This window comes from Taudactylus pleione, unplaced genomic scaffold (assembly GCF_031769625.1).
Source record: "Taudactylus pleione unplaced genomic scaffold, aTauple2 ptg000270l, whole genome shotgun sequence".
Taxonomy (NCBI): domain Eukaryota; kingdom Metazoa; phylum Chordata; class Amphibia; order Anura; family Myobatrachidae; genus Taudactylus; species Taudactylus pleione.
This window is the reverse complement of record NW_028284672.1, coordinates 6,870,431-6,885,350: the sequence shown is the minus strand read 5'-3', so window position 1 is coordinate 6,885,350 and position 14,920 is coordinate 6,870,431. Positions and strand designations below refer to the sequence as shown.

At 43.6% G+C, this 14,920-nt stretch overlaps 1 protein-coding gene across 1 annotated transcript in view; it reads right to left on the bottom strand.

Annotated features, from left to right (window-relative positions):
• Window positions 1-14,920, bottom strand: part of POU2AF2 (POU class 2 homeobox associating factor 2) — a 154,574-nt gene that overhangs the window by 76,258 nt on the left and 63,396 nt on the right. The window contains exon 2 of the mRNA XM_088481409.1: window positions 10,718-10,827. Coding sequence (XP_088337535.1) covers window positions 10,718-10,827 — 110 coding nt within the window. The remainder of the gene's footprint in view (window positions 1-10,717; window positions 10,828-14,920) is intronic.

Below are 14,920 nucleotides of genomic sequence, written 5' to 3'. Positions count from 1 at the left end.
GCTAATCATGACAAGGAATCCTGGGCCATGCCATTGTGCAGCTTGCCAGAAGACGGTGAAACAGACCCTCTAGTGAACATTGGACAAGATTTAGAGCCACTCGCAAAAAGCGAGCGCTCGCTCTGAATGAGGGCGGCCACTTTTTTTTTTAAAAAGCCGGCCTCCTGGCCACTTGCTAAGCTGTGGGTGACCACCCACAGCTTTTGTGAGTGGCCAGGTGATGGTCGCGATGGTCGCAACCATCGGGCTTGCGACGAGGCCCTTGTGGTAGGGTCTCATCTGATGCAAGCCCTACTGGTGATGTCAGTAGGGCCGCCCACAAATGGCAGGTGTTCTTCAGGAATGCCTTTGTTTGTCCAGCCACCCCCCCACCCCGCCTATAAAATGGGGCGAGCTGTCGATCAAAATCGATGTGGACCCGGGGTGGTGATAGGAGCAGACACAAAAGCAGACTTAAATGAAAAAGTGGAGTTTTGAAATAAATGGCAAATAAAAAGTCCAGGTATAGCACTAAAGTGCACTTGATAACTGTAGTGGGGGTTTATGGGAAATGTCCAGATAGTGACAGGCAGGAACAGTCCAGTAAACAAATATGGTGAGCTGTAACAGAATGCAGATATGATGAGCTGTAATGAGTGCAGGTATGGTGAGCTGTAACAAATGCAGGCTGAGGTAATGAAGTCCAGCTGGTAGTGAAGGGAGGCAAGGTGCAGGGAACAGCAGGTTCAGGTTCTCAGGCAGGTGAAAGGTATGTGGAGGGTGCAGGGTAAATCCAGCAGGTTGAAGCAGGCAAGGTTCAGGCTAGTAGCCAGGCCCGCTGAGAGCCGCGGCGGGCCTGGGTAATAGGGGGCATGGCCTAATCGCGGGAGGCGTGGCCACACCCCCTTCCCAGGAAAAAAAAGAAAGAAATGCAGCTCCGCTCGCTCTGTGCCCCCTCAGCCCTGCTCAAAGCCAGAGGGGGCGCGATCAGTGTGATCGCTCCCCCCCACAGACATAGGAGACTGCTGTGGCAGTCACAAGCAGTCTCCACTGCAGCCCAGCACACGCTGTGTGCTGGCTGCTGTTGTGAGGGAGGGGGAGCGGCGCCGGACCCGGGCCCCCGCCGGGCCCCCCAGGAAGCCCGGGCCCGGGTAATCTGTACCTGCTCCCCCCCCTTCTCGGCACCCCTGCTAGTAGCGAAACAGACAGGCAGGCAGGTAAGGCACAAGTACTGTCTCTCAGCCGCAGCTGAGAGACAAATTGCACTGGCAAAGGAAGGAAGGCTCTGGACCTTCCTAAATACTCAAAGCCACACTGTGACTGGCTGGAATGAGCACATGACCTACCAGGATTGGACAGCCGGAATCACATGGCCGCAGGCAAGATGGCGGCGTCCATGCCAATGGAACGGAAACACCGCCAGACCTCACCAGGCTTAATGACAATGTGCCCACACAGAACCATGCGCAGCCAATGCCCCTTGCCAAACACCAGCACCGCTGCCAGAGATCCCCCGCCATAATGACCTCACAGGTAATACCCGGTGATTACCATGAAAATACTACCACCGAGAAACCCTGGCCGTGACAGCCTGCTTGCAGAGAATACCTGGAAGGCAAGGCCAACATTGAAATAGAGCAAGACTAGAAGTTGTCAGCAATGGGAGTGATCCAGGAATCACATAGTGTGTGGGCCTCACCTTTGGCCCTCATCCCCAAGAAGTACTAGACTACCAGCTTCTGTAATAACTGTGGGAAATGAAATGTCATCACAGAGTTTTATTCATACCCGATGCCCCACATAAAAGTGCTTCTGGATTAGCAAGCCAGTGCACACTACATAAATATAATGGATCTCAGTAGGTGGTATAGCAGATTCGTATGTCCAAGGAAGTGCAGGAGAGATCTACTTTTACAACCCCATTTGGCCTGTATGAGTCCAAGGTAATGCTCTTTGGTATGAAGAATGTCCCTGTCACTTTTCAGCATATAATGAGAACACTAATTCAAGGAATTGAAGAATTTCCTGTAGCATATCTGGATGAGATTGCAGTGTTTGGCCAGACCTGGGAGGAACACTTAGGTTACCTGACTCAGGCGCTAAGGTGATATTAGCAGCTAGTCTGACCATTAAGCCAGGAAAGTGTCAGATAGGCATGGCCGAAATGCAATACTTGGGACTTTGAGTGGGTGGTGGGGACCCTAAATACAGAGCCATTCACCGAAAAAAAACAGTTTAGCAGGTGATGCATTTCTTTGGCATGGCATGGTACTATAGAAAGTTTGTACAACACTATAGTTTTCTTGCGATGCCACTGATGGACATGGACAAGAAAAGACTGCCTCAAATAGTTCCCTGGCCAGCACTGCTGTTTTGCAAGTCATAGATTTTAAAAGGAAATTTGTGGTGCAGAAATATGCCAGTGCCTTAGGTCTGGGAACTATTTTCAGCCAGGTAAATGAAAGGAGGATGAAGCTTCTCCCAAGAGAAGTGCCTTATGCAACAGCAGAGAAGGAATGTCTAGTCATCGTGTGTGCATTACAGAATTTGCAGTAATGTCTCTATGGAAGTCAGTTCATAGTAATAACCGGCCACTACCCCTTCAGCTGGCTACACAGGGTAGCAAGTGACAAAGGAAAGTTGCTGAGGTGGAGTCTAGCATTATAAGTATGTGACTTCAACATCCAGCATAAAAAGGGCAGTGAACACAAAAATACAGATGGATTATCTCACTAGGGAGGTGCTGGATAGAAGCCTGGGGAATGACCTGTTGGGTCATCCCTCTTGTCTTCTCTTAAGAAGGAAGATGCAGAGATTATGGGTAAATCAGGGCATATTGCAAATGATGTTATTTTAATGTTTTGTTGTAATTCAGGTGTATGTGATTATGAGTATATCAGGGTATACTGCAAGTTATATTTTTGGATGTTCTGTTGTAATTCTGCCCACACAGATAAATAGGAGTTTTAATCCTACTTAAGTAACCAGAGGAGGGCTTGTGTAGTTTCATTAGTATGTACATCAATTATGGTATCCTGTGAGCAGGAAGAACAATTATCTGCATTGAAAGTTAGTAAAACAAAAGCACTTTCATCCATGTCTGTATGTAGATGACTTTGGAGCCAGTTAGATGGTACATGAAAGCTATTTCTGGGCACCAAAACAGCAGGTATATTCAAACAGCAGTCTGACCAAAAGTAGTTTTCAACGTTAAACAGGAACAAAGACCAAAACCATATTTTATCTGTTGTGACATAAAATTATTATTTGTGCAATAGCTAGGAGCATCAGAAATCATAGAAATATACCTGACATTAGTGTGCTGATTAAGTGTGATTTGGCGGCACCTAAAACATATGGATTCTGAGAAATGGGGTATCTAACTAATCACACATCCCAGAGTAGTCTTTTTTACAATCATTTTATAGCTCAAATAATAGAGATTAATAAGAACATACCATGTTTTATGTGGCTCCTAAATGGGAAATGATGTATTGTTAATTGTAATTATGTTTAAAGTGACCTGGGTGGTCCTGGCATGGACCCTGGGTTATTAATCAGCTGTCCAGTCATGTGGGACTTAATCATGATATCACTATGGAGAATGGAAAGGTTGATAAAAGGTATGGTAGCTATTTGTGTGGAGTCAGACTTTGAGGGATCAAATCTAATTTGAAGCCTAGGCCTACATTTTCTGCCATTCTCCCCTGCCCAGAACAAGCTGAGTGTAATTCTGCAGTGTAGGGGTGCGAGCAGTACCACTGCACAGAGTGTCAAGCCATGTGGGTTGCACCATTGCTGTCCTGCCGACCCTGCATCTTGTTAACAGGGTGCCTTGAATGGGACCCTGCTGCCAGAATTGCTGCTACAGTCATGCCTGGAACATCCTTTGGATGCTCCAGATATGCAGATTGCAGCGTATACAGTTCCCCGGAGCATCCTGAGGATGCTCAGAGCAGTGCCGCTCTTACTGGGGCTGGTGGTCCCGACCCTTCCACATGAAATCATGTCATCATGCGCTCAGGGAGAATGGTGGACACAAGTGCAAGCCAAGTGTTACGGCACTGTAATTCTGTGTAAGTTTTAATTTTTATTTTGATATTGCAGCACACGTTTGTTTATGTATTCTGTAACCCTTTTTATTTATATCATTTTTGTAACTAAGCATTGTACTCCCTTTTGTAAATAAAGTGTTCCCTTATTATTTGTCTATTTTCATGTATGCTACAGAACCCAGTCTGTAAAGATGCTATTAGATCGCTAAGGTTATGCTATAACTATTGTTTATTGCTAGAAGCACAGTGGACCAACTAACTTAGTGCTAGTTTGTGTCACAGAGACTGTGCCATTGCGATAGAGTGTTTGGGGTACCTATAGCCCTTTATTTTTGCATGGATGGTGGGAAACAAGATAGATGTATGGTATAATGGGCAGAGTGATAGAATATTAATTGTGAGTATTATAGTAGGCTCTGTCCTTGCTACATCAGGACTTGGGGATCTGCGTGATCGCTGTCCTAATGCTAGTGACAGTCAGGGTGATATGGTTGTTAGCTCTGATCTAGTCTGAGTTAAACATGTATACCCATACCTACAGGGGTCCCCGACATCCCCTCCTCCCAGTGGCAGCAAACTCCCTAAGCCAACAGAATCTCCCCAATCCCATTGGCAATTGTTATATTACACCTCACTCCCAGGTGTCCATAGATCCTCCCCCAGTGAGCTTAGATCACCCACTACTCTTAACCTCTTGCACCTTCCTGCAGCATGAAGAGCAGATCACATGGGGGACTGTGACATCAGTCCTCCTGCTGATCTTTGCACTCAGAGATCCACAATAGTGCTCAGAGGAATTTCAGTTTGCGCTAGTATGGCCTTCGTAAGGCATTCTGGGGCACAAATTTGGCTGTGATATCATGGGTCATAGGCTGTGACATCAGTGCTAGGAGGCCAGGGGAGAAGAAGGAAATCTGTTCTGCATGTCCTCTGAAATCACCTGGGGACGCAGCAATCACATGCGATTGTGTCAGTGAAAGCTAAGCTGACTGCAATCGCATTCCATGCAATCATGCCAGGTAAGTGGTTAAAAATGCAGTAACCAAGAGCAACCTGGCAGAAAAATGCCAACTTGATCTGATTGCTATGGCTTGCAGAACATTTGTGCACATACAACCATTTAAGGATCATAGATTCTCTCATCTGTGCTCTTACCAATGGAAGATTTCTTAGCTCAGAAATGGCTACAGCTTGCCCAAATGTCATAAATATTCAGCAGCTTATAAAGTACAATATAAACTTTGCACACTGAACATTTCTTTCTTTTTCTACAGCTGTTGTAGCAACAAGACAGTCATTCATTTTGTAACTAGAGGATTAGAAATACAATAAAACATGATACAATAAACAGACATGAAAGACTGATTTACATTAAGCTGAAATGTGTCTTACTACTGTACCAAGCAATACTGCAAATGCAAATGCCATGAGCCCAGGGCTGTCTTCATTCGCACATAGGCTCATACAGCTATACTGGTCTCATTGATACTTCACAATAGCAAAAATGACAGATGGGATAGATAACAACAAAGAAATGACGCATTAGATTGTAAAAAGAAGGATTTAACAATTTTGTATCAAGATCACCGAACTATGAGCCTGATTCAGCTGTGTACTCTAATGCACTGCTAAACGCATATTCCCGATGGTCAGGAATCTGCACAAGTGCCTGCCCTGTACTGTGCATGTGCAGTACGGGTCCTGCAGGTTTGCATGCCGATTGGCAGCAGACTGTCAGTAATTCAGGGGAGAGGGAATAGGCCAGGATCTCCGTCAGCTGATGGAGATTTCCCAGCCTTTTTCTCTCATCTGCGGCAACTGGCTTGCATGACCCCATGGGTCACTTAGCCGACTGAGGATCCCGCAGATTATACGATGCTGCGTTGTACAACGCAGCTCGGATAAGTAATAAATACAGGAGGCATAATTGCAATGATGGAAAACTTGTATCACCCTGACACATAACAAGGTGACAACATACTGTACTGCATGTTACACAACCATTACATTTTACTCCTGATATTTATCCACAATACACAGCCACTTGTTTCTCCAATGTTATCATATGGTATAGTACGTAGCAAGCTTCTTTAGACAGGTCAAAGAACAGTACAGTGTCACAGAATACAGTGCTTTTAGTTCATGAAAACCTCACACACTTGAAGGCAGATATTGTGAGACTTCCACTTAACTAAGCAACAGAGCAGCAGCACAAATACATGACAGTTAAAAAGACTATAGCACATCTGTGAAACATTAAACACAACAGTGGCAGAGGGATGGCAGTTTAATAAACTATACTACCCCATAGAAACCAAGAATGTTTTTATTAATCAAGAACTAAATCAGAGGCTCTAGGGCAGGACAGGGAAATGGAGGCAGACCATGTATCTAGTGGAAAGCAGGTAAGGGAAGGAAGTATTGATTAGTTAGTCAATCAAACAATTAAATTAAGTAAGAAAATGTATGAGGGAGGAGGGGGTAACATGGCCAGAAGGTCAGCCTCCTAATATTTGTTCTCTAACCCTTGTGGGGATTTCTTGGCTATTAACATTGTATTATTATTTTATTCTAAAATGTTTAGTATTGTATCAGAACAATAACCAATAAAAATGTTTGTCTATGCAAAGAAGACCATCCCCAATGCCCCCCCAAAATACAGCTAATTATGAAAAAAAAGTGGTGCAAGATGGAATAGACCTTAGGTCCTCCCACCTTTATGTTGATATATTAAAAAGGACATGCACAGTTTAACAAACCAAGCACTTCAGCAACAGGGACTGCCATCATAAATGAAGAGGTTGATATAATTATAACTGTGATAGTGTTTTGGCGGTGGAGATTGCATGTGCTGGTCCAAACTGCTGGTAGCTTATACTGGACTGCTTGTTATTATTTTACAAATTATTATCATTTTGTTAAACAAGAACAACTCATTGCAAATGACCTTACAGGGAGGAGGTGCCTAGATGGTTAATGTCCCTACCTTTAATAACTTTGGCCTCGCAAATGGTACAGATGCATTTACAAATGTCAGAATTTGGGTAAAAATAATTCCACATCCAAGAGGTGGCTTTCCTGGTCTTATACCCAGGCATTACAATGGCTTTCTTGTTATCACAACCAAGAAATGCTGCCACTGGTGGCTGACTAACAGAAACAACATCCTCATCATCAACATCCTCATTAGTGTCAGATAGTATCCCCCTCATCCTCCTGTTGCATTTCCACCCTAGCATCCTCAATTTCTATCATGACACCTTCTTTACTTGTACTGCTCATCCCCACATTTGCAGAGGGGGCAGAAAAGATTGAAGGAGGCTTCTCTACGAGTACAATATCAGAAATGTCAAACTCACACATAGCTAACGTGGAAACCCCTAGACTCTACTCATGGACTTGTGAACATACAGTTTATTATTCAGCCCTAGTGTTCTTTTTTTTGGGCACTGATTTGTCTGTTTTAAATGTGACACATCTAATAGGCTCAGGGCCTGATTCAGAAAGAATCGCAATTGCAAAGCTGCACACCGGCAGCTTTGCAATTGCGATCCTTGCAGATATGGTAATGTACAGGAGGCATCATGACTTCAGCTGCATTACTTAGCCAAGCTGCATTGTCCAACGCAGGATCAGATAATCTGCGGGAACATTGGCCAGGTAAGGTGACCCATGGGGTCATACCAGCTGGCCGCAGCAGATGGGAGGATATGGTGAGGAAATCTCCATCAACCGACGGAGATCCTGGTCTCTTCCCCCCCCAATGGTGGCGACACTTCTCCATTTCGGGAAATGGAGGCCATCACCGCCCACTTCCCGCCCACATATGGCAGCAGATTGTCAATCAATGACAGTCTGCTGCCAGTCTGCATGCGGGATCACAGAGCCATTCTGCGCATGCGCAGAACGGATCATGCGCCTGTTCAGATTCCCAATTCTCTTGAATCGGCCTTCAGGTGTGCACTATCATGTAATGCTGAATAAGGCCCTCAGAGTGAGAACATGTTACATCATCATCATCATCATCATCATAGGAGGTTACAGAAGAAGATGCTTGACTGCGTTTGGCCCCGGCTTCCGCAATAGGCATTCTTCTAGTGCATGAAACAGCAGTAGCACTAGTAAGGCCACCACTTGCAAACAAAGGCCATGGCCTGAGCCTTTTTTTGCCACTGCATGTGGTGCATGGCGTTTTTTGGCAGTAAGCACTCTCTTTATTATTAGATGTGATATTCTGTTTAACATCATGAAATATTTAGATTTCTGGCACCCTTTCTTAAACTTTGCATCCTCCAGACCACCTTTAGTAGATGTTGCAGTACTATCATGACTGTCAGCAGCCATAGCACTAGTACTGGGTTACTGCTCCTGCTCTTCTATCAACTGATCCATATTGACTCACAGTGCTTTTAGTAATGATGGCACCTACTGAACGTTATTTTTAAGTACAGTGCCTGAACAACACACACTTTTTTTTTTTTTAAACACTGCAATTCACAGCGCTATGTAACGGTGGCACCTACTGAATGTTATTCTTTAAGTACAGTGTTTGAACCTGTCCTGAACACATATTTTATTTTTTTCTATAATGATGGTTTTCCTAACACTAACACAGTCACAGTGCTGCAGCCCACAGACCTTCACTGATGGTGAGGACACTCTGAGTGTGACACAGCCCTTAATCACAGAGTCACAGTCGCACGGCAGCCTGCCCACACACACCGTAACCTTCAGTTGTCTTGTGTGAAATGGCGCCCACAATCACATGGGTGGGACTATTATTCAATCCAAAACACGCGAGATCTGACGCCGAGAGGAAGACGTTTGTCTCGTTTTGGGAACTGAAGTTGGTGGGAAGACCCGAACCTGGGTTTGGTTCGACTCGTAATACCTAAGTTTGGGTTTGTCTGGATTCCAGGAATCCTGACTCGCACATCTTTAATAGCAAGAGTGTATATCAAGAAGAACATTGGCAGTGACAAAATGAATGCTAGTGGTTATGCAATCTTCATGACTCCAGTTTTAATTTAGCATGTTATTGCTGTGGTGGTATTAGTACAGTACAGCAATCATCTGCTTTGTTGCTGTTGGTTACAGTCACTCTTATAGTACACTAATTTTAGTAAATGTCACTATAACTTTTGAATACAACATCTATTAATGCTACAAGGTTTACAAATAAAGCACTGGTTTGCCTAGGAAATTTCAGCTTATCTTCGGGTCTACCTATTTAATCAGTGCTGGGCTGTATTTACAGCTCTTACTGCCCGTGGCGAATAATTAAGGTGTTAAACCTCTTACAAGGAACATAAAAGCTCCCAACCCTATTCAAGAAAACATGTTTATTCTCAGCCTACTGTAGCTCACATTATAAAGAGAAAAAGCAAAAACAGCAAATATATTATACATAAACAAAGCAAAAAGTGGATTTCAGTTAAGTGTAACTCCGGCATAGTCTGTACCTCCTCTGCTGCAATCTTTCATATTCCTTTCACCTGCATGTCTCCTTAAGGCCCCCATACATCAGCAATTGATTGCAGCAATCGTGCAATTTGCAATCGATTGTGTATAAAAATCTTTCCCTTTTTCAATTGATTGCAGAATTGCCACAATCGATTGTGAAAGTGAAATTTTTTTATACACAATCGATTGCAAATTGCACGATTGCTGCAATCAATTGCTGATGTATGGGGGCCTTTAGCCTGTTACATTGTAATTGTCCATATCTTTATTAATTGTGCTGCGGTCTACACATCACTTAATCCCTGCACCATGTATCTTATATCTTCCTATTGTCTACTCCAAGCTGTCATATATACTTACCATATCCCTTCTATGTTTCCCTATGCATTGTCTACACCTGTTCTCCTACATCTGTGCTTTCTCATTGCCTGCTTCTACGTCTTGTTTGTTCACTATCTATATCATGCTCTCCTCATCTTAATTATGAGGCAAATAAATTATTTTTTATAATTTATAATATTCTTTGATTGATTGGAGGCAGTAGTTTTCTGATGTCCAACTCTGACCGATTGTAGCTGATACTTTCTGAATTTATTTTGCATTTTCGACTAACATAGTTTTGTAATTACTACTAACTAGAATATTGGTAATTTGCCAGGTTCAGGGGTCTGTCCTCTCCTCTTCACACTCTCCTCTGCCCTTTCCCCCAGCTGAGATATCTTTCAGCCAATTTCCAACCACCTACCACTGTAATATCTTTTATTACAGGAGTAAGATGCAATATAAATAGAAAGTAACAATGAATAGATAAGTAACCCCAAATCACTGTTTTCAGCTTTATATTATTAGAAAGCTCTCAGCTATGATTTATGAAAACATATGCCTTGAAGTAGGTAAAGGCAGGATCAGTCTTGCCTAAGTCCTAGTCAAATAATATATATAACACTTTCCATAAAATTGTCCTGTTATTTGCTGTGTGCAACAATTTTGTTTTCTTTAACCTCTGTATGTTTTGAGCGATGTATTATCTGTTGAATAAACAGTATATTTTTTTATTAAAATTTTAATATTTGTTGTGTTTTATCAAGCAAGGAGAGTTCTTACTTGCTAGACTTTGAGCACAGCAATGATAACTTCATAATTCTCGTTTATTATAAAATGTATTAAAAGGGAGATTTTAACACATTATCCTTTTAGAAACAATGTGGAAAATAACTCACATTTAACCTTGATCCTGTAGTCTGCCTAGACCTCTTCTCTGCTAGAAGATCCTTGACTGTATGCTTCACCCGGACCCCTTGGTAAATCCTTTTGTTGAAATCAGTTGGAACTAGGAAAGAACAGATCGCACAGAGTAATGAGACATAGAGTTTCTCCGGTTGTGAGTTGCTCTAAAACTATACATATTAAAATTTATAACTGTGCCATCGAAATACTCAGGATACTGTGCACACATTCATTAGAGCTAGTCTACAGCAGATGCAGTGCAGCCATTAACATGTGTATATTGTGTGAGCGCTCTAGACTGATCTGGCACTCCTAAGGGTTAGACTTCCTAAAACTTCTAAAAAGGAAAAGTGGAGGTGTTGCCAATGGCAACCAATCAGATTTAAGATATAATTTTACTTGTGTTTTCTAGAAAATGATAGCTAGCATTTGATTGGTTACTAATAGCAACATCTCCACTTTTTCTTTTAGATGTTTTAATAAATCTACCTTTAGGAAATAGGTGTGTGACATGGCAGCATTAACATACAGATAAATCTAAACAACATTGTTGTATAATCGATCATTCTGCATCCATATATTTACGTGGCATATACATCTCTGTAGAAGATACAATGGCACAAGAGAGATTTAAGGATAGAAAGTAACTGTTTGTATAAAATACAGGGGCTTATTTATTAACATCCACATTTTAGCCCCATTAATCAAATTTCTTGTAGCCAATAGGAGCCCATCCCCGTGATGTGTAAAAAGTAAAATGAATGCTTGCATGATCACTTTACTTCTGGGTTTGGGCCTGTCAAAAGCTAATGTGGACATCCATCCACCCATGTGAAAGCAAATAATACCGGATGATCCGCATCTCCAACATTTTTCATAAATGTAGCCCGTTGGCAACAGTTGGCTAATTCCATTTAAATATACATTAGCTATCTGGTCCATGCTCTGGAAAGCCCTTGATCAAATATGGTGGTTTAGTATAAAGAGCAGTCAAATGAACATATATGATTATGTGGTCATCTTAGCATTCACACGTGATGTGTTGACCTTTGCTCCTCTCAGCATGGTGGACAGAAGTGTGAGGTAATGATAGGGATAATTTCTCCAGATACTGTACAGTTGATTAAGTAAAGGTCTTTATGGCAAAATAAACATAAAAAATATGTAGGTAATTATCTATGCTGAATTATCTATCCTGAATTACATATTTATACATATATATATATATATATATATATATATTAATTATTTATTTTGTGACGTTCAGGCAGGTTAGGGGTCCCTCTCCTGGGTAGAAGGACTCCTTTCTTACACACACAGCAGCCGGGGAAACAGCACACCAGTCTGGATGCGAGTACAAGCTGGTCGGCGCCAGTCTTTATTGTACAATGTCAGAAATTAGATAAAGAAAACAAACATAAATCCTAGCCCTGTCTGGGCTCTAAATTTACAAGTGATATCCCTCACTACAAGAACCTGGCAGGGCCTAATACCCTCACCAGCAACAAAAGCACAGCACAGTCTTCACATCTAGGTTTCCCAGGGTCTCTGAGCAGACTCCCTGTCTGCTCACCCTGGTGAGACACTCATCCCTAAACAAACTAAGCATATGTTGGCCATTCTCAGCTGGAAGCCCTAATGAGCCTGTTACCAAGCTGAAAGGCCCATGGGTGGAGACCTCCCTCTCACCCACAACTCCCAGGACCCAAACCGGCTTTTCAAAAAGCCGAGGCTCAAGCCTGCTACACTGCAGACTTTCTCCTGGGGATTTAAAACACATAGGACAGGTATCTGGGACAAATGTCCCTGCCACAGACCACTTTACCAGTGATCCTATCACATATCCCCCCCCTTTGTTTCGACCTGTGGGGCCGAACAACTGAAGCCCCCAAACAATGAACGCGTGACAAAGCGTCTGCATTGGCCAACTGGCCTCCTCGCCTGTGTGGCTTTATTATAACTCTGCCAACAGTGTAACCGAAACACTTTACTTCCTCCATCCGTAGGCAACATTTCTCTGGGCTGGCTGTCAACCCTGCCCTACGGATGGAATCCAACACTGCTTACACCCTGGGCAAATGAGACTGCCAAACAGGACTATAAGTGACTACAACACCTAACAAGCAGCAGCATACCATCTATGGGATCTTAGAACTCTGTCTAACATCCTCTGGAAGGTCGCTGGTGCCCCACGTATCCCCAAAGGGCAACATCTTATATTGTAACAACCCTTCTGGTGTCAGAAAAGCTGTCTTTTCTTTGGCATCCTCAGCCAACGGCACTTGTCAGTACTCTTTGGATAAGTCGAACGTGGTAAAATACCTGGCTGTTCCTAGCCTTTCACTTAGCTCTTCCACCATTGGCATTGGGTAGGCATCGAATTTTGACACACTTTTCAACTTTCGATCCATTACACCCAGTTCCAACATTTTTTTTAACTTCTCTAGACACTGAAGACCTCATTCAGAGTCGGTCGAAGCGGCCACACGTGAAAAGGGGCCGGACATGTAAATGATTCCCTCGCAAGTTGCGTCCCTAAGTTCGGATCGGCTGCTGGCCGACCAAGGGGAGGAAGCGGCCGGAATACAAAAAAATATGCCCCCTTCTCGTACGCATTACACGTCATCTCCGGCCATATAAGGATTAATCGAGACCATCGAGAACCATCGGAACTGGTCGTAGAGCTTAAGGTTGACCATACCCTCTCTTAAGCTCTACGATCATGTCAGTGTAAAAACCTCCCATGTCACATGTGCCATGATGCTACTTTGCTAATTATGCACTCCCATAAACCGTATGCACTCCCATAAAACGCCGTTCGCATAATTAGGCATGCCTGCGTCCTAATCTACACTCCCCCGTTTTCAAGCACCTTCCCCTGTTACCACCCACAAATGCCTCAATCTGTCACTCAAACTACCAACCTGGCTGTGCTCAAGAAATTTCTGATCATTGTGGCTAGTTTGCGCACGCGCATTGTGAACTTTACGCATGCGCAGTATAGCGAACATCGGTGGCATACGACCGTGCGGCCGCTTCGACCGACTCTGAATGAGGTCCAGATTCCCTTTGGGCTTCCGTTAACCTACAGAGCTTTAGGTTAATCGTATCCCCTGGGTCAGTGATTATATCATGTTCAACGACTGCGGCCTTGCCTGGCACGTCTGAGAACAAAACACTATTTTTGCTAGGAAATTCCTTTACTTCCTGCTAATGTCACTTCAGGAATCAAAGGCCCTAAGTTTACTGGCTTTCTTCTCCTAAACTTAGTGACAATTTCATAGGGACTGGACTGCTCCCCTGCCAAAGTCTCTTTTCTGACCTCAAGACCAGTCAGTCGACCAACTGGCTTAGCAATCCTCCCCATCTCATTAATCTCTGGTTAAAAACTCACGCTAGAAACAGGGAACTTCTCGAACTCGGAAGAAGCTTCCCCTGCCACTGCATCAGCAACCCTCTCAAATGGGTAAGGGTTATTATCGACTTTCCCACAACTTCCAGAAGTGAGTAAAGTCTCTCCCCAACATTATATCATACTTCAAGCCAAGCACCAAATCCACAAAACTATAGTGGAACCACACTGTGTTCCTATGTTCACTACTGCAGTAACATAATGCAGAGTATCACCATGTATGCGGGTCACACCAACAGTTTTCCCCCTGCGCTTCAAGGGGCTCACCAACTCAGCTTTCATAAGCATAACCAGGCTGCCAGAATCAACAGAGCCACTACTTGTTTGCCCTCTACAATCACCTTACACATCTGCGTATCTGTCTCAGCCTGTCGGCAGGCTGTGCAAAGAGAGACATTCTGTGACGGACATAAGCAGTATCACATTGCATAGGTTCAGAGGTGAGTGGACAATTAACATCAATATGGCACAATTCACTACATCGGAAACATTGTATCATATCATCATCAACTCTCTTATGGGGTAAGAACCTTCCTGGCCTGCCAGGCCTGTCTCCAGGCTCTACACCCTCAGTCTTAAGTTCACTCCACCACCCAGCACCCTTCTCCCCTGGAACAGTCTTACCAGTGTCCATGGGAGTTCGCCGGTGCGTCATCGGGGCTCAGTGGGACACACTCAACAGTTCCTCAGCCGCCATGTACCTCTCCACCAGCTCGACCAATTGGTCCGCGGATTTAGGGTCTGCATGGCTCACCCACTTGCACAAAGATGCAGGTAGCGATCG